At 39.6% G+C, this 19967-nt stretch overlaps 1 protein-coding gene across 5 annotated transcripts in view; it reads right to left on the minus strand.

Moving 5' to 3' along the window:
• HERC2 (HECT and RLD domain containing E3 ubiquitin protein ligase 2) overlaps positions 1 to 19967 on the minus strand; it is a 253596-nt gene that overhangs the window by 15639 nt on the left and 217990 nt on the right. For 4 of the 5 annotated variants that reach the window (XM_088024974.1, XM_088024976.1, XM_088024975.1 and 1 more), the window contains exons 80-83: positions 13814 to 13991; positions 12612 to 12773; positions 10373 to 10464; positions 9965 to 10104 (exon numbers count right to left, since the gene is read on the minus strand). In XM_088024974.1, the coding sequence (XP_087881100.1) occupies positions 9965 to 10104; positions 10373 to 10464; positions 12612 to 12773; positions 13814 to 13991 (572 nt within the window). Of the gene's footprint in view, positions 1 to 9964; positions 10105 to 10372; positions 10465 to 12611; positions 12774 to 13813; positions 13992 to 19967 lie in introns of those variants that run through there. The other variant, XM_088024977.1, reaches the window with a different exon arrangement.

Below are 19967 nucleotides of genomic sequence, written 5' to 3' on the forward strand. Positions count from 1 at the left end.
ATTCTCACCAAATCCTGGTGAGAAAGGAGTTAAAAGGATAGAAAGAGAGAAAACCAGAATGAACCCTGTGGTACAGAACCGGAACCTGGGGTCCGGGTGTGAATGTGTGGTATTCAATATACATATATAGATACAAAAATAACATAGATACAAATTTGTCTATTATTTACAAATGTATTCCCTGGCTCTATCCACTCAGAAGGCCTGGGAGCAGTGACATCCCAAAAGCAATGAGCACATCTATCGACCTGATCTGTCTTCTAAACACCATTCTCCTCTACAGACACCAGGACTCCTTGCGGAAATGGCCACTGCTAGGCTTGGGCCATGGGGAGTCAAGAATATAGGGTGTCTTATTGTGCCAGAAAGCAAGGAAGTATTCAGTGAATGATGGGCACACACCAGCAAATAAATCTAGCCTAATAGGGCCAATCTGAGCATCAAAATTAGTAACAGTAACAGATTATATATAATCAATTGAAAAAATTGGGAAACCATGAGTCCCACATAGATGTAAACGAAAAAAAACCTAAACATTTGATGAGAATAAAATATCCAAAGAGAAAAGGGATATTTAAATAGTTTCAAATACTCTCCCAAATATTTATTAGTTACAAAGGATGTTCACAGTGGAAAAGCCTGGCAGCCACCACCTTAATCAAGTGACTGAAGTTAACACCACCAGTAATGGGACAGAGAAATTGCATGTCACCTGATGAATTAAAAATGAATTAAGAACACAGCAAGAATTGAGATCAAAGATGAGGGGTGCCTGGGTGGCTCAGTCAGTTAAGCGGCTGCCTTCGGCTCAGGTCATGATCCCAGGGTCCTGGGATTGAGCCCCGTGTCGGGCTCCCTGCTCAGTGGGGAGCCTGCTTCTCCCTCTCTCTCTGCCTGCCTCTCTGCCTACTTGTGCTCTCTATCTCTCTGTCAAATAAATAAATAAAAATCTTTAAAAAAAAAGATCAAAGATGAGCAACTTGAATCTACTGAGGAGATATGAGACAAACTCAAATTGAGGGATGTTCTACAAAAAAAGTCTATAATCTTCAAAAGTGCCACAGTCCAAAAAACTCAGGAAGACTGAAGAAGTGTCAAAGAATGATGCTCATGGTCAACTGAGGATTGTCTCAGAGTAGAGGAGACAAGAACATGTTTCAGCTAAATGTAGCCTGTGTTGTAGCATAAATGGGCATGAAGATCAGGTGTAGTAATAACCAGGGTGAATTTCCCAACTGAACAGCCATGTTGGGATTGTTTAGTAGTGTCCCTGTTTGTAGGAAATAAATTCTCAAATGTTTAGGGTAATGGGCAGTACCTGACTCTCACATGGATAAAAAAAAAGAAAGTCTTTGTACTGCACTTCAAGCTGTTCTCTAAGTGTGGTGATTTGTTTCAAAAATTTAAAGAATGAAAATGAAGCAAATAAAAAAATGTGTTCTAAGTTCTTAAGAACTACAATATCAGTCCACAATAGGCCATAAAAATTACTTATTCATATATGAAACTCTTCCAGAAATGAAACAATTGAAGGGTACAGTATATGTTCATATAATTCACCAAAGGCTTTAAAAGGGAACAAAATGGGGAAATGGCCGTTTTAATGAAAGATGGTACACTAGTTTTCCATTATTACCATAACAAATTACCAGAATTTACTGGCTTAAACAGTTCTTTCAGTTCTGTAGGTCAGAAGCCCAACATGAGTCTGACTAGGCTAACGGCTAGATCTCAGCAGGCTGCATCCTTTTTGGACGCTCTGGGGGAGAGAACCCATGTCCTTGCTCATTCAGGCTGTTGGAAGAATTAAGTTCTTTGGAGGACCAAGGTCCTGTTTCCTTGTAGGCTGTCAGCTGACAGCTGTTCGTAGCTTCCAGAGGCCACCCATATTCCCTTTCCTCCATCTCTATAGCCAGCAATGGTGGATCAAGACCTTCCCTCACTTCGAAAAATCTCTCCTGCCTCTTCTCTGTTACAATCTCTTTGACTGACTCTTCTGCCTCCTTTTCTGTTATGAAGGGTCTGTGTAATTACATTAGCCCACCTAATAATCCAGAATAATTTCCATATTGTAATGTCAGTTGATTATCAACCTTAATTCCATCTGCAGTCCCTTTTGCCATTGTGCTGGGGTCCCCAAGACCACCTTCAGGTTTGCTGATTCACTGGGTAAACTCCCAGGCGTCAGCATACAGTCATACTCAGCTATAATTACAGTGAAAGGACACAAAGAAAAATCAGCAAAGGGAAAAGGCACATGAGCGAAGTCCAGAGGAAACCAGGTACAAGCTTCCAATGATCCTATGCCAATGGAGTTACACAGGACAAGCCTAATTCCTCTAGCAATAGTTGTGACAACACATGTAAAATGCTGTCTACCTCGGCGCCCAGGGTTCACTAGGGTTGTCACATGGACACTTCTGCCTGGCACATACCCAGGTTTCAGGAAACAGGTTTCAGAAGAGACCACATTGTGCAGTTTAGGCACAGCAAGGCCTTTTCTCAGTTAGGGAAGGGAGGGAGCCCTCCCAAAATCCAGGTTCCCAGAGGCCAGCTGAGGGCCACCTTACAAGCAGCCCTCAGGTTCTGCCTGGCACATACCCAGGTTTCAGGAAACAGATTTCAGCAGAGACCACATTGTGCAGTTTAGGCACAGCAGCCCTTTTCTCAATTAGGGAAGGGAGGGAGCCCTCCCAAAATCCAGGTTCCCAGAGGCCAGCTGAGGGCCACCTTACAAGCAGCAACCTCCTCCAAAGGACAGCAGTATCAAATGTGCTCTGTTACCTCTTTTCGGCATAGCCGTAAAATATAACATATTCACCAGTGTTAACACCAGGGGCTGAAGATGACAAAAGCCAGAGCTCTTCAGCAAATTCTCAGCTATAATACAACTGCTCCCCACTCCTTACAGCTGCATATATTATTCCTGAGCAGACTTCTTAGTTTTGTTTTTTATGTTATGTTAATCACCATATATTACATCATCAGTTTTTGACGAAGTGTTCCATGATTCATTGTTTGTGTGTAACACTCAGTGCTCCATGCAGTAGGTGCACTCCTTAATACCAATCACCAGGCTAACCCATCACCCACCCCCTCCCCTCTAGATCCCTCAGTTTGTTTCTCAGAGTCCATAGCCTCTCATGGTTTGTCTCACCCTCCAATCTCCTCCCTTCATTCTTACCTTCCTGCTATCTTCTTCTTTTTTTTTTTTTTTAACATATAATGTATTATTTGTTTCAGAGGTACAGGTCTGTGCTTCAACAGTCTTACACAATTCACAGCACTCACCATAGCACATACCCTCCCCAATGTCTATCACCCAGCCCCCCAGCCCTCCCACCCCCCACTACCCAAGCAAGCCTCAGTTTGTTTCCTGAGATTAAGAATTCCTCATATCAGTGCGGTCATATGATATATGTCTTTCTCTGATTAACTTATTTCACTCAGCATAATGACCTCTAGTTCCAACCACGTCACTGCAAATGGCAAGATCTCATTCCTTTTGATGGCTGCATAATATTCCATTGTATATATATACCACTTCTTTATCCATTCATCTGTTAGTGGACATCTTGGCTCTTTCCACAGTTTGGCTATTGTGGACATTGCTGCTATAAACATCAGGGTGCACGTACCCCTTCGGATCCCTACATTTGTATCTTTGGGGTAAATACCTAGTACTGCAATTGCTGGGTTGTAGGGTAGCTCTATTTTCAACTTTTTGAGGAACCTCCATACTGTTTTCCAGAGTGGCTGTACTAGCTTGCATTCCCACCAACAGTTTAGGAGGGTTCCCCTTTCTTCGCATCCCCGCCAACATCTGTCGTTTCCTGAATTGTTAATTTTAGCCATTCTGACTGGTGTGAGGTAGTATCTCATTGAGGTTTTGATTTGGATTTCCCTGATACCGAGTGATGTTGAGCACTTTTTCATGTGTCTGTTGGCCATTTGGATGTCTTCTTTGGAAAAATGTCTGTTCATTTCTTCTGCCCATTTTTTGATTGGATCTTTTGTTCTTTGGGTGTTGAGCTTGATAAGTTCTTTATACATTTTGGATACTAGTCCTTTATCTGATATGTCATTTGCAAATATCTTCTCCCATTCTGTCAGTTGTCTTTTCGTTTTGTTGATGAAGTCCCAATAGTTCATTTTTGCCCTTGCTTCCCTTGCCTGTGGTGATGTTTCTAAGAAGAAATTGCTGCAGCTGAGGTCGAAGAGGTTCCTGCCTGTGTTCTCCTTTAGGATGTCGATGGACTCCTGTCTCACATTTAGGTCTTTCAACCATTTTGAGTCTAGGTTTGTGTGTGGTGTAAGGAAATGGTTCAGTTTCATTCTTCTGCATGTGGCTGTCCAATTTTCCCAACACCATTTGTTGAAGAGATTGTCTTTTTTCCATTGGACATTCTTTCCTGCTTTGTTGAAGATCAGTTGACCACAGAGTTGAGGGTCCATTTCTGGGCTCTCTGTTCTGTTCCACTGATCTATGTGTCTGTTTTTGTGCCAATACCATACTGTTTCGATGATGACAGCTTTGTAATAGAGCTTGAAGTCCAGAATTGTGATGCCACCCGCTTTGCTTTTCTTTTTCATCATTCCTGTGGCTATTCGGGATATTTTCTGGTTCCATACAAATTTTAGGATTATTTGTTCCATTTCTTTGAAAAAAGTGGATGGTATTTTGATATGGATTCCATTAAATGTGTAGATTGCTCTAAGTAGTAGCACTGACATCTTCACAATATTTGTTCTTCCAATCCATGAGCATGGAACGTTTTTCCATTTCTTTGTGTCTTCCTCAATTTCTTTCATGAGTATTTTATAGTTTTCTGAGCACAGATTCTTTCCCTCTTTGGTTAGATTTATTCCTAGGTATCTTATGGCTTTGGGTGCAATTGTAAATGGGATCAACTCCTTAATTTCTCTTTCTTCTCTCTTCTCTCTGTTGGTGTATAGGAATGCCACTGATTTCTGTGCATTGATTTTATATCCCGCCACTTTACTGAATTCCTGGATGAGTTCTACCAGTTTGGGGGTAGAGTCTTTTGGGTTTTCCATATAAAGTATCATATCATCTGCAAACAGTGAGAGTTTGACTTCTTCTTTGCAGATTTGGCTGCCTTTTATTTCTTTCTGCTGTCTGATTGCTGTGGCTAGGACTCTAATACTATGTTGAATAGCAGTGGCGAGAGTGGACATCCCTGCCGTGTTCCTGACCTTAGGGGGAAAGCTCTCAGTTTTTCCCCATAGAGAATGAGATTCACTGTAGGTTTTTCATAGATGGCTTTTATGATATTGAGGTAGGTACCATTTATCCCCATACTCTGAAGTTTTGGTCAAGAAAGGATGCTGTACTTTGTCAAATGCTTTTTCTGCATCTATTGAGAGGATCCTATGATTCTTGTTCTTTCTTTTGTTAATGTATTGTATCATGTTGATTGATTTGCAGATGTTGAACCAGCCTTGCAGCCCAGGAATAAATCCCACTTGGTCGTGGTGAATAATCCTGTTAATGTACTGTTGGATCCTGTTGGGTGGTATTTTGGTGAGAATTTTTGTATCCATGTTCATCAAGGATATTGGGTCTGTAATTCTCCTTCTTGATGGGGTCTTTGTCTGGTTTGGGGATCAAGGTAATGGTGGCCTCATAAAACAAGTTTGGAAGTTTTCCCTCATTTCTATTTCTTGGAACACTTTCAGAAGAATAGGTATTAATTCTTCTTGAAATGTTTGGTAGAATTCCCCCTGGGAAGCCATCTGGCCCTGGGCTTTTGTTTCTTGGGAGATTTTTGATGACTGCTTCAATTTCTTTAGTGGTTATAGGTCTGTTCAGGTTTTCTATTTCTTCCTGGTTCAATTTTGGTAGTTGATACATCTCTAGGAATGCATCCATTTCTTCCATATTGTCTAATCTGCTGTCATACAGTTGCTCATAATATGTTCTTATAATTGTTTGTATTTCTTTGGTGTTGGTTGTGATCTCTCCTCTTTCATTCATGATTTTGTTGATTTGGGTCCTTTCTCTTTTCTTTTTGATAAATCTGGCCAGGGGTTTACCAATTTTGTTAATTCTTTCAAAGAACCAGCTCCTATTTTAGTTGATCTTTTCTACTGTTCTTTTGGTTTCTATGTCATTGATTTCTGCTCTGATTTTATTATTTCTTTTCTACTGCTGGGTTTAGGCTTTATTTGTTTTTCTTTCTCCAGCTCCTTTAGGTGTAGGGTTAGGTTGTGTATTTGAGACCTTTCTTGTTTCTTGAGAAAGGCTTGTATTGCTATATACTTTCCTCTTAGGACTGCCTTTGCTGCATCCCAAAGATTTTGAACAGTTGTGTTTTCATTTTCATTGGTTTCCATGAATTTTTAAAATTCTTTAGTTTCCTGGTTGACTCATTCATTCTTTAGTAGGATGCTCTTTAGCCTCCATGTATTTGAGTTCTTTCCAACTTTCCTCTTGTGATTGAGTTCTAGTTTCAATGCATTGTGGCCCAAAAATATGCAGGGAATGATCCCAATCTTTTGGTTCCGGCTGAGGCCTGATTTGTGACCTAGGATGTGATCTATTCTGGAGAATGTTCCTGGGCACTCGAGAAGAATGTGTATTCTGTTGCTTTGGGATGGAATGTTCTGAATATATCTGTGAAGTCCATTTGTTTGAGTGTGTCATTTAGAGTCTTTATTTCCTGTTGATCTCTTGCTTAGATGATCTGTCCATTTCAGTAAGGGGGAGTGTTAAAGTCCCCCAGTATTACTGTATTGTTGTCGATGTGTTTCTTTGCTTTTGTTATTAATTGGCTTATATAATTGGCTGCTCCCATGTTAGGGGCATAGATATTTACAATGGTTAGATCTTCTTGTTGGATAGACCCTTTAAGTAGGATATAGTCTCCTTCCTCATCTCTTATTATAGTCTGGTTTAAAATCTAATTTGTCTGACATAAGGATTGCCACCCCAGCTTTCTTTTGGTGTCCATTAGCACGGTAAATGGTTTTCCACCCCCTCACTTTCAATCTGAGGGTGTCTTTGGGTCTAAAATGAGTCTCTTGCAGACAGCATATCGATGGGTCTTGTTTTTTTATCCAATCTGATAGCCAATGTCTTTTGATTAGGGCATTTAGCCCATTTACATTCGGGGTAACTATTGAAAGATACAAATTGAGTGCCACTGTATTGCCTGTAAGGTGACTGTGACTGTATACTGTCTGTGTTCCTTTCTGGTCTATGTTGCTTTTAGTCTCTGTCTTTGCTTAGAGGACCCCTTTCAACATTTCTTTTAGGGCTGGCTTTGTGCTTGCAAATTCCTTTAGTGTTTGTTTCTCCTGGAAGCTTTTTATCTCTCCTTCTATTTTCAATGACAGCCTAGCTGGATATAGTATTCTTGGCTGCATATTTTTCTCATTTAGTGCTCTGAAGATATCATGCCAGTCCTTTCTGGCCTGCCAGGTCTCTCTGATAGGTCTGTTGCCAATCTAATGTTTCTACCATTGTAGGTTACAGGTCTCTTCTTCTGAGCTGCTTTCAGGATTTTCTCTTTGTCTCTGAGACTCGTAAGTTTTACGATTAGATGTCAGGGTGTTGACCTATTTTTATTGATTTTGAGAGGGGTTCTCTGTGCCTCCTGGATTTTGATGCGTGTTTCCTTTCCCAAATTAGGGCAGTTCTCTGCTCTAATTTGCTCCAATATACCTTCTGCCCCTCTCTCCTTTTCTTCTTCTGGGATCCCAATTATTCTGATTATTGTTTCATCTTATGGTATCACTTATCTCTCAAATTCTGCCCTCGTGATTCAGTAGTTGTTTATCTCTCTCTTTCTCAGCTTCTTCATTTTCCATCATTTGGTCTTCTATATCACTGATTCTCTCTTCCACCTCTTTTATCTTAGCAGTTAGAGCCTCCATTTTTTATTGCACCTCATTAACAGTCTTTTTGATTTCGACCTGGTTAGATTTTAGTTCTTTTATTTCTCCAGAAAGGGTTTCTCTAAGATCTTCCATGCTTTTTTCAAGCCCAGCTAGTATCTTTAAAATCATCATTCTGAACTCTAGTTCCAACATCTTACTAATGTCCGTATTGATTAGGTCCCTGGCAGTCGGTACTGCCTCTTGTTCTTTTTTTTGAGGTGATCTTTTCCGTCTTGTCATTTTGTCCAGAGTAGAATAGATGAATGAGAGAATAAAATGCTAACAAGGTAACAACGACCCCAGAAAAATATACACTAAACAAATCAGAGAAGACCTGAAACCAGGGGAAAAGAAAGGGAAAGAAAGAAAAAAGAAAAAGATAAGAACAAACAAAAAAAACAGAATATGATCAAAAATGATCAGGCTGTGTATAGGTCAGTTGCACACACTAGATTTTGGGCATATTTTGGTCTGTTAGAAGAAAGTGTCTACCAAAATTTTAAAGAAAGGAAAACTTATATATGTACAAAAATAAGGGTAAATATGATGAAAGGATGGAATATGACTGTAAAGATGGAAATTACAAAAGATTTTATAAAAGGCATTGATAAGATAAGAAGCTGCCTGAAAAATAAAGAAGAGGATTTAAAAAAAAAAGGGGGGGAGAGAATGTGATCAGGCAGGAGACTAGAACAAAGCCATACACTAGAGATTTAGGGTATATTCTGGTCTGTTAGAAGAAACTGTATTCCAAAATTTTAGAGAGAACAACTTATATACATATACAAAAATAAGGTTAACTACTATGAAAGGATAGAATATGACTCTAAAAATGAAAAATAAAAAAGATTTTTTAAAAAAGGGATTGATAACATGTTGGTTGAAAAGGGATTAAGAAAAATTTAAAAAAAAAAGGAAAGTTAAAAAAAATTAACTTTGAAAGACTAAAGAATCATGGGAAAAAAAGCTATGAATTCTATGTGCAGTATTCCCCTAGTGCTGGAGTTCTGCTGTTCTCATTGATTGTTAAACTTGGTCTTGGCTGGCTGTTCTTGCTGATCTTTTGGGGTAGGGGCCTGTTGCAGTAGTTCTCAAATGTCTTTGCCTGAGGTGGAATTGCACTGCCCTTGCCGGGGGCCGGGCTAGGTAATCTGCTCAGGTTTGGTCTCGGGAGCTTTTGTTCCCTGCAAGCTTTCCCTACAGCTTTGGAGGACAAGAATCAAAATGGCGGCCTCCCGATCTCCGCCCCGGAGGAGCCAAGAACTCGGGGCCCCACTCCTCAGGGGGCCCCCAGAGAAAAGCAGTCACTCCCGTCTCCCCGGTCTCCGGCCACACTCCGTGCTCACCTGGCCTGTGACCGAGCGTTTCTATCTCTGGCACATGACCCTGTGTGGAGTCTCCAAACCCAGCAGATCCCTGCAGTGCTCTCCCGCACCCCTCCTCCGAGGGGAGGAAGGGGAGTCTCCCTGGATTTGCGCTTGTTGGGTCCCTGCTGGAAGAGCAGTGGCCCAACTGTGCCACGGATCACGGTTTATGGCCACCCTGAGCTGAGGGCCCACTCCCAGCTCCATCTCTGCAGCCGGCTTCCCCACTCCGATACCCGGGAGCTCTGCCGCACTCAGGCACCCCTGGTCTTCCTGTGACCCCAAGGGTCCTGAGGCCACACTGTCCTAGCAAGGGTTCCATCCCCTGCTTAGCCAATGGAGCAACGTCCATCAGCAGAGCCGACTTCTAAAAGTTCTGATTTTTGCTCCGCTGCTCTATCACTAGCAGGTAGCGGGGCTGATGGAGGCCCCCTCCCCTGCCATCTATCTTCCCGAATATGGCCTCGGATTCACTTCTCCACATGCCCTACCTTCTAGAGAGTGGTCGATTTTCTGTTCAGAGAGTTGATGCACTCTCTTGTTGAGTTTGTAGGTGTTCAGAATGGTTTGATCCCTATCTAGCTGAACTCCTGGGACCAAACGAAATTTAGGTCTCCTACTCCCCCGCCACTTGCTCCTCTCCCAGACCTCTTAGATTTTAAAGGCCTCTGTGCTGCAACACTGGGCCTCCCACCTACCATCCTCAGTGCAGCACACACAGTGCAGGGAGCCAGTGGCAATAGCAATGACTTTCTTCCCCTGCAGCCCTTGGACCTGCCGAGGTCTTCTAACATGGTCATCGGATCCATGGCCCAGCCTGTGATAGTCACCTTTGCCCCTGCACAAAAGGAAATAGAGAAGCATGAGTGCAAGGCCGTGTCATTTACTACCCTGCCCCACCCTCCTGGCTTAAGCAGCATACTTCACGACACAAATCACAGCCTGCTATATAAGTTTCATCTCAATCTATGAGAGGTCAGTTAATATAACTTCACATTAGTAAACCGGTTTTGGTGATAGCAAACAAACAGAATCTTACATACCAAGTATAAACAGCACGAGATTTGGGAAGGGCGACAGAAAACTGGGATTCACATTCTACATACCAAGTATAAACAGCACCAGATTTGGTAAGGGCGACAGAAAACTGGGATCCACATTCTACTTTAACCACTCCAAGGCCTGTAAGAGAATCAATCTAAAAGGGAAAAAGGTTCAATTAGACTGAATCAAGGCTTTTGCTGCCTGCTGCAACCACATAGAGACTGAACTAAATCTAATAAGGAACTCTGAAAATCCTTACTCAGGTCAAATATTTCATACAACTTAAAATCCTACTCCACTTAACCAGGTAAGTGTTCTCAGGAGGAGCAGGAATGCCTGGCTTTGAAGGCACACATGGTGACACTCAGCCATGGGCCCATGCTACTGCACAATGAGACCCAGCAAGTGTCACTAAAAATGGACATGTCACAGTTGAAGGTCTCAGAATCCACTCTCCCAATTCCATTTCTCTTTGTGGTGTGCTGGCCCCATTCGCCAGTAAGCCCTGTACTTCTCTTCTGCCCTCCAGCCCTCAAATCCCACAGGCCCACAGGAGAGGAACAGCAAGCAATGGGAAGGAGGATTGGCCAAGAGGACCAGGGCTTTGGCCTTTAGACATGACCTAGCCATCTATCCAGGGTAATTAAATTAAATACGACCTTGGTCAGGCCAGTATTGGAACTCACCTCCACCCCTGAACGCTTGGGGGTCCAGGCCCTTCACAGCCAATACCCAGAGGTCTCACTAGGGCTTACTAACCTAGTCATCACCTTTTCTCACCCAGCAAGCTATTCTCTTTTATTATTATTATTTTATTATTATTATTATTATCCGTGACTGTTCTCAGACTTAAGTTCTCATATGTGATTTTAAATTTAAATTAATTAAAACAATCAATTCTCTCAGTTCTCTCCTCACCTTCACTTCTGTCATAATCACATCAGTAATGACCTCCATCCCCCCAGTGTCCAACATCTTAATCCCTGAAGGTTCAAAGTCTGTGTCTAAGCTTTCCTAAGCATAATAAAGTCCAAAACAGACAGTTTTTTCATAAATCTGGAAACCCCAAGTAACCTGTAACATGGTTAAAATACCGTACACCTGCAAGAGAAAAGGAACAAGAGATGGTAAGACTGAGGAGAAAGCCCCGAGCTTCTGGTTTTCCAGCAGTGCCCAGGAGGACACAGGGGTGCCTCCAGGCACATCTCCACCAGGCTTTGGCTGCAGGCAGCACCAGCCAAAACCACTCTCTGCAGTGATGGAAATGTGCTGTGTCCAAAACGCCCAAATGGAAGCTGCCAGACACATGCAGCTACTAAGCACATGAAATGCAGCCACTGTGAGCAGGGAAGTGAATTTCAACTTTATCTACTCTTAATTGAGTTAAACTTAAACTTAAATAGCCATGTGTGGCCAACAGCTATTGTACTGGGCAGCACAGCTCTGGGAAGAAAAGCTGTGCAGTTCTAGCCTAGGCTCTTGTCCCATCTGAGGGGGCCTCTGGCAGAATGCTGCCGCCCAGGGCTGCCTGTGCACCATGGGGGTCTCTATTCTGCACACACAGTCCTAGATTCCTAACAAGACTGGACACCAGACAGAGAACAGTTTCTAGTTTTCTTTCACAGCACACACACTCCCAAATCCACAGCAAAGCACCTCAATTAAATGGCCCGGTCGGGTTCATGCACACAGCACTCAGCAGATGGTCTAAACACATCAATGAACTTAATCTTTGCTAACTGCCCATTCACAAGGGCAAGACAGTCTCACAAAGTTAAAAAGTTGCTCAGATTCATGCAGGTCACATGGAGAAAAGCAATCTGACCCCCAACCCAGGCCTGTAGCCTCTTAGCTTGTCACAGGATGTCCATTTAAAACAGCCTCTGGCTAAGCCAGATGCAACCCTTTCAGTACAACACATTCATAGCTATAGAACTCTATAAATTGAAAAGACCGTGAACAATTTGTTATCCTTTTCCTCAAACAGGTCTACATACTACATAAAACCACAGGTCTCACTAAATTACATAACTTTCTCAAGACAGCACAAAGAGCACTTAAAATATCTCAATACCTTTGGGCCTTTCCCTCACTTTTTACTAATTATCCATTATATTTTCTGCAAAGAAGGTAAGATGAGGTAAAATACTCCTGAAAAGCACACAGAGGGGGAGGTGGCAGCAAGCCTCTGTGCTCCTAGGAGGGCCCAGGGAGCTCTAAGAGCTCCAGAAAGACCTGGAACGTTCCCATCCCAGGATCGTTGGGAAAGGTGTTTTTCTCCCACTACGCAAACACAAATACCTTCATGGGTACTTTACAGCCATCACTGCCTCCTCGGCCAAGCTTGCCATAGTCCCCGTCCCCCCAGGACCAGACAGTATCATCATCAGTGAGGCAGAGGGTCTGGGCATCTCCACTGCCACAGGCGACATCAACCACGCGGTGGCCCTGCAGCGCCTCCACCTTCAGAGAAAAGGAACCAAGGTTATCTGACTGCAGTAGAAAGGAAGCTTACCTAAGGAAAGGCTTTATTTTTCTTAATTTTTTAAAAAGATTTATTTATGGGCACCTGGGTGGCTCAGTCAGTTAAGCATCTGCCTTCAGCTCAGGTCATGATCGTTCAGCCCCACATCAGGCTCCCTGCTCTGCAGGGAGCCTGCTTTTCCCTCTCCTGCTGTCCCTGCTTGTGAGAGTGTGCACTCTCTCTATGTCAAATAAATAAAATATTTTTTTAAAAAGATTTATTTATTTATTTGAATGAGACAGACAGAGAGAGAAGGCGCCCGCTTGAGAGTGGGGGGAGGGGCAGAGGGAGAAAGAGAATCTCAAGCAGACTCCCCACTGAGTGCGGAGCCTGATGTGGGGCTCAATCTCACGATCCTGAGATCATGAACTGAACAGAAATCAAGAGTCAGACACTTAACCAAATGAGCCACCCAGGCACCCCAGGAAAGGCTTTAAAGTACTATGATGCTCCCTGTGTGTGCGTGTGGGAGGGGGCTGTTTTAAGCCTTTGCAAAGAATGTGAAATTTTAAATAATCCTGTAAGATAACACAGAAACACCTTCATCTGTTTGAACCAAATAAATCTAAACTATAGGAGGCAGGAACCAGTGTCCCCAGTGAACCAGTCCTACCACACCAAGAAGTCTTATTTACTGCCTCACCCAAAATACAGTGGGCCTTCTAGAAGCCAAAGCATTTAGCTAGATGCCAAGTAATATTAATATATAAATATATATATATAATATAAAGTATAAATAAAAGGGTATTTCAAATACTATCCTGTTTAAATGACCCACTGATTACAAACCTACTTGTAAATAACGAGGCTAAGGCCATCAACTTTAAAACAAAAGAAACTGGAAAAGGAAATACTTTTGGCTTTTAAAAATCATAATGGCATAATGACAGTGGCAAGCTGCCTCCCCTACCACCTTCAACAGTGAAGGTGTGAAGAGCCGCCCCAGGCCTCTGAGCACCTTTTCAAGGTGCCTCCTCACCAGCTTTGGCTTTAACTGGTCCTCACTGTCGCTGTGTCCCAGGCGGCCATACCGGCCTTTGCCCCAAGTGTACAGATCCCCTGCTGCGGTGACGCAGGCACTGTGGGCTCCACCAGCCGCAACGTCAACCACTTCAATTCCTCTCAGAGACTCAATGACTCGAGGGCGGTCACATGGACTGCAAAAAAGGTCACCAACGATAACGGAAATAGTTTTATTCTTAAATATTTTAAAAGTATTAAATACTAGGCTTTTGGTTTGCTGTTCACTTGTTTAATGTACGCCTCTCAAATCAATTGTTAATTAAGAAGAATCATTCAGACCTGAACTGAAAATTTCACAATTTCCTACATGTCTCCTTTTATAGCAGCTGCCCTAATGCCAGAGAGCAGAGACTTTCAGTCTAAATCAGAGGCCAGGAGACTAGTGCCCAAATGTGGGCCAATTTGGCCCATGGCCTCTTTTTGAAAGGCCAATTAGCCTAGAATGAATTTTATATTTTTAAAGGGCTGTTAAAAAAAAAAAAATGAAAAGAAGCATATACAACAAAGACTGTCTGTGGCTGGCCTAAAATATTTATTACTACCTGGCTCTTTACCAAAACAAGTTGCCCACCCTTGCTATAAATCAACATTTCATTTAAGGAGTTTTATCATTTGAATATCAACTAACCTACAATGTGGCAAGCACTGATAGCAAACTTGTTTGTTTTCTTATTATTGAATTTTGAAAGCTCTTTATAATAACCTTGAATATAAGACCTTAGCCAGATGTCTGATTACAAATAATGCTTTCTCAGTCTGTCGCATGTCTTTTCAATCTAACTTTCGAAAACCTGAAGTTCACATTTTTATGAAGTCCAATTTTATCCTATTTTTCTTTACTGGATCATGTTTTCGGAGTTCTATCTAAAAATCCTTGTCTTACCTAAGTCACAAAGGTTTTCTCTCATGTTTTCTTCTAGAAGTTTTTGGATTTAGGTTTTACATTTATAACTACCAATCATTTTGAGTTAATTCTGGATATGGTGCAAGAAGTTCACTGCTTGCTATGTGGCAATCCAATTGTTCAAGACCATTTGTTGAAAAAGCTCTGTTCTCCAATAAAATGTCTGCATTTTTGTAAATTGTGCATTGGAAGTTCTAAGGGAGAAATCAAGCTTCATTTTTTTCACAGTCATTATTCAGTATTTGTGATACATTTTTAGACTCTATTCTGTTCCCCTGATATATTTCTCTCTTTTTACAATACTATACTGTCTTGATTACTGTAGCTTTAAAATGAGGCTTGAAGTATTGTCAATCCTCCAACTTTGCTCCTTATTTTTAAAGTTGTTTTGATTATTCTAGGTACTCTGCATTTCTATATGAATTTTACAATCAGCTTGTCAATTTCTACGAACATTTTAATTGGGAAGGGGTAGAACCTATACATTAATTGGACAAAAACTGACAAAACAATATTGAGTCTTCTAATCCACAAATACAGAGTATACTCTCCTCCATGATTTTAGGTCTTTTAAAATTTCCCCCACCAATATTTTATAGTTTTCTGCCTATAAGTCATCCATGGTTTTTTTTTCCCTTGGTCAAATTTGTCCCTTACTATTTCAATTCTGGGGGGAGGGCAATATAAATGGTATTTTTTAAACTTCCAATTTCTGATTACATTTGCATATGTATAAAGACACACAATTGCCTTTTATTTACTGATCTATCCTGCAACCCTGCTAATCTCATTTATTAATTCTAGTAGCTTTTTTGTAGATACCACGGGTTTTCTATATAAACAATTATACTACCTGTAAATAGCTTTATTCTCTTTCCAATCTGAATGCCTTTTATTTCTTTATACTGCTATACTGCACTTGCTAACCTTGAAATATAATACTGAATCTTGACAGCAGATGTCCTTGTCTTGTTCCTGAAATTAGGGGAAGTTCAGTCTGTCACTATTAAGTATTGTATTGGCTCTATGTGTAACAGAGATGCTCTTCATCAACTCACAGAAGTTCTTTTATTTCTAGATCGGTGAAAGTTGTTTGTCAGAAACAGATGTTGAAGTTTGTCAAATACTTTTCCTTCCTTCATCTACTAAGATGATCATATGGTTTTTCTTTTTTACTTGATTCATCTTCCAATGTTAAAAAACAATTATGCAATTTCTGACATAAAACTCACTTGGTCATGGTGTATTATCCTTTTATATTGTCAGATTTGATTTTCTAAAATGTTAAGAATTTTTACATCTACTTTCATGAAAGATATTGGTCTGTATTTCCCTATTAATGTCTGAGTCTGGTTTTGGTATAAGACTAAAGCTACTCACAAAAGAGAGTTGGGGAGAATTCCCTCCTCAATTTTCAAAAATAGTTTGTTAAGAATTGGTATTATCTGTTACTTATACATGTGGCAGAGATCATTACACCTGTTTCTGGAGATCTCTTTGTGGGAAATTCAATTACTTAAATAGACACAAAGCTATCTGAGTCACCTATTTCTTCTTGAGTGAGCTTTAAAGAGTGTGTGTCCTTTGAGGAATTTGTCCATTTCATCTAAAAAGTTGCATTTGTTGGCATAAAGATGTTCATTATATTTCATTTTTTAATAGCTGTACATCTGCAGTGATGAAACTCCCTCATTCCTGATATTGCTATAATTTGTATAATCTTTTTTTTCTTGATCAGTCTAGAGGGAGGTTTTATACTGACTTTCTCAAAAAACTAACTTTTGTATTCTTTGATTTTTCTCTCTTGTTCTATTTTCTATTTCATGGATTCTCACTCTGATCTTCCTTATTTCCTTTATTCTGTTTATTCTGTGTTGCATTTGTCCTTCTTATTCTAGTGTCTTAAGGTAGAAACCAAAGTCATTAAAAACCATGTTTCTTTTATAAATTAAAAAAAAAAGGCATTTCATGCTATAAATCTCCTAAGTATTGCCTTTGCTGGATCACATAAATTTTTATATTCTGTTTACATTTTCACTCAGGTCAAAGTCATTTCTAATTTATTTCTGATTCCCTCTTTGACCAGTTATTTTAAAAGGTTTTATTTACTTTCCAAGTATTTGGAAGATTTCCCAGAGATTTTATTGTTATTGGTTTCTAATTAATTCCATTAGGGTCAGAGAATATACTTTGTATGACTTGAGTACTCTTGATGTATGTGATTTGTTTTCTGGCCCAAATTATGGTCTATATTGGTAGTTGTTCCATATGTAGTTGAAAAGACAGTACTTTTGCTAAATTGAGTGTTCTATAAATGGCTACTTGATAAAGTTGGCTGACCGAGTTAAGTCTTCTGACAGATTTTCTATCTACATGTTTTATCAGTTATTGAGGGAAGGGTATTAAAATCTCCACTGTAACTGCGGATTTGTCTATTTCTCCCTGCAATTCTATCATTTTGTTTAATTTCATGTATTCAGGTCTATCATTAGTTGTGTAAACATTTAGGATTATTATGTCCCCTTGATGACTGACCACTTCATCATTACTAATTGACCCTTTTTATCTGTCTCAATATTCTTTGCTGTACAATCTACTTTGTAAGATATTAATACAAGCATACCAACTTTGTTCTGATTAGTGTTAACATGGTATATATTTTTCCATCTTTTTACTTTTAATCTATTTATGTGTCTAGTACTTAAAATTAGTTTTAAAAATATGTTTGATCTTGCTTTTATATCCATTCTGACAACCTCTGACTTTAACTGGAATGCTTAAACCATTTATATTTGATGTTATTGTTAATATATTCTGGCTTGTATCTACATCTTGCTATCTTTTTCCTATTTGTCCCATCTGTTTACTTTTTCTTCTTCAGAGTATGTTTTACAATTTCACTTTAACTTCCTTGTTGGTTTATCAAGTAAGGCTTTTTGTTGCATTATATTAATGTTTGGTTTAGGATGTATAGAATACCGCTCCATCACAGTTTAATCTGAAGTCATACAACTACATCATGTATAGTATAAGAACATCACAATAGCATACTTCTATTTCCTACCCCCAAGCCTCTGTGTAGCTGCTGTCTTCCTCTATATTACTGCTACATATTTTACTTCTATGTATCTCAATTCATTTTTATTATATCCTTGAAAAATTCAATTATCTCTTGAAAATATTGATACAAGGAAAAAGTCATGATATTAATTAACCCATGTAGCAATTTCCTCATTCATTCATATAGAACCCTAATTCCATCTGATATAACTTTCCTTCTGTTTGAAGTAATTCCTTTAACATTTTTGTTGTGCAGGTCTACAGGTGTTGAATTCTCTCAGCTTTTGTATGTCTGAATGAGTCTACTTCAATTTTATTCTTGAAAAAATATTTTCAGAGAGTAAACAAATTCTCAGTTGACAGTTATTTTTACTTTCAGTACCTCCACTGTCTTCTAGCTTGCATTGTTTTCTGTAAGGAATTTGTTGTCATCCTTTACCTTTTTTCCTGTATGTAACATATATTTTTCCCTCTAGCTGCTTTTATGATTTTTTTTCCCTTTACCAGGGGTATTGAGCAATTTGATTATGATGTGCCTTGGTAAGTTTCCTTCATGTTCCTTTTGCTTGAAGTTCTTTGATCTTCTTGAATCTGTGAGTTTATAGTTTTCATCAAATTTGGACATTTTTCAGCATTATGTCTCAAAATCACCCCCCTCCTCCTCTGGTGACTCCAAATTATTCATAATAGGCCACCTGAGACTGTGTATCCATAATTCACTGATGCTGTGTTAATTTTATGTATGTGTGTTTCATTTTTGTGTTTCAGTTTCTATTGTTAGGTCATCAAGTTCATTGATCTTTTCTTCTGCAATGTTTAATCTGTATTGAACACTGTATATAGGGACGCCTGGGTGGCTCAGTTGGTTAAAGTGGCTGCCTTCCACTCAGGTCATGATCCCATGGTCCTGGGATCGAGTCCTGCACTGGGCTCTCTGCTTGGCGGGGAGTCTGTTCCCCCTGCTTGTGTGTTCCCTCTCTTTCTCTCAATCTGACAAATAAATAAAATTTAAAAAAAAAACCAACAATGTATATACATATACATTAATCTGTATTAAACAGATTATACATTAATCTATATTAAACATGCACTGTACTTTTCATTTCAGACATATTTCTCATCATTAGGACTTTGATTAAAGCATTTAAATATCTTTCAGTCTCTAACATGTTCAAGTTTTCCCTCAAGTTTCTTAAAGATCTAGGCATGTGGTTAAAATACTGTTTTAATATTCTTATCTAGTAATTCTATCACTGATGTTATTTCTGGGTCAGTTTTAATTGATTTTTCTCATTATATAGGCTGTATTTTCCTGCTCTTTTGTGTGCCTGATAATTTTTATAGCTTTGAGATATAACTGACATATAAAATTATATAAATTCAAGGTATATGATGATTTGATACATGTATACATTATAAAATGATTACCACAGTAAGTTTAGTTAACAAATCCATTACCTAATAATTTTTTTGTGTGGTGAGAACATTTAAGATCTACTCTTTCTTAGCAACTTTCAAGGATACAATAAAATATATTGTTAACTACAGTCACTATGCTGTACATTAAATCCCCAGAACTTATTCACCTTATAAGTGTAAGTTAGTACACTCTGTCAACATCGCCAAATCTCCAACCCTGAGCCCCTGGCAACTACCAATCTACTCTATTTCTATGACTTCAGCTTTTTTAGATTTCACATATAAGTGAGATCACAGTGTTTTGTCTTTCTCTGGCTCATTTCACTTAGGATAATGTCCTCAAAGTTAATTCAAGTTATCACAAATACCAGGATTTCCTTTTTTATGGCTGAATAATATTCACACACAAATACACACACACACCTTACCCCACATTTTTTTTTATTCATTCATCTACTGACGAACACTTATGTTGTTTCCATGTCTTGGCTATTGGGCTTAGGGTTAGGGTTAGGGTTAGGGTTAGGGTTAGGGTTAGGGTTAGGGTTAGGGAACATGGGAGTGCAGATCCTTTCAAGACAATGATTTTATTTCCTTCAGATATATACCCAGAAGAGGGATTGCTGAATCATATGGTAGTTCCTATTTTTTTTTTTTTACCTTTTTCTGTGTTTTTCTATAGTGGCTGCAACAATTTATATTCCCACCAACAGTGTACAAAGTTTCC

Source organism: Eumetopias jubatus, unplaced genomic scaffold (assembly GCF_037043125.1).
Source record: "Eumetopias jubatus isolate StellerSeaLion01/CBP00866 unplaced genomic scaffold, mEumJub1_p1.0 scaffold_7, whole genome shotgun sequence".
Classification (NCBI taxonomy): domain Eukaryota; kingdom Metazoa; phylum Chordata; class Mammalia; order Carnivora; family Otariidae; genus Eumetopias; species Eumetopias jubatus.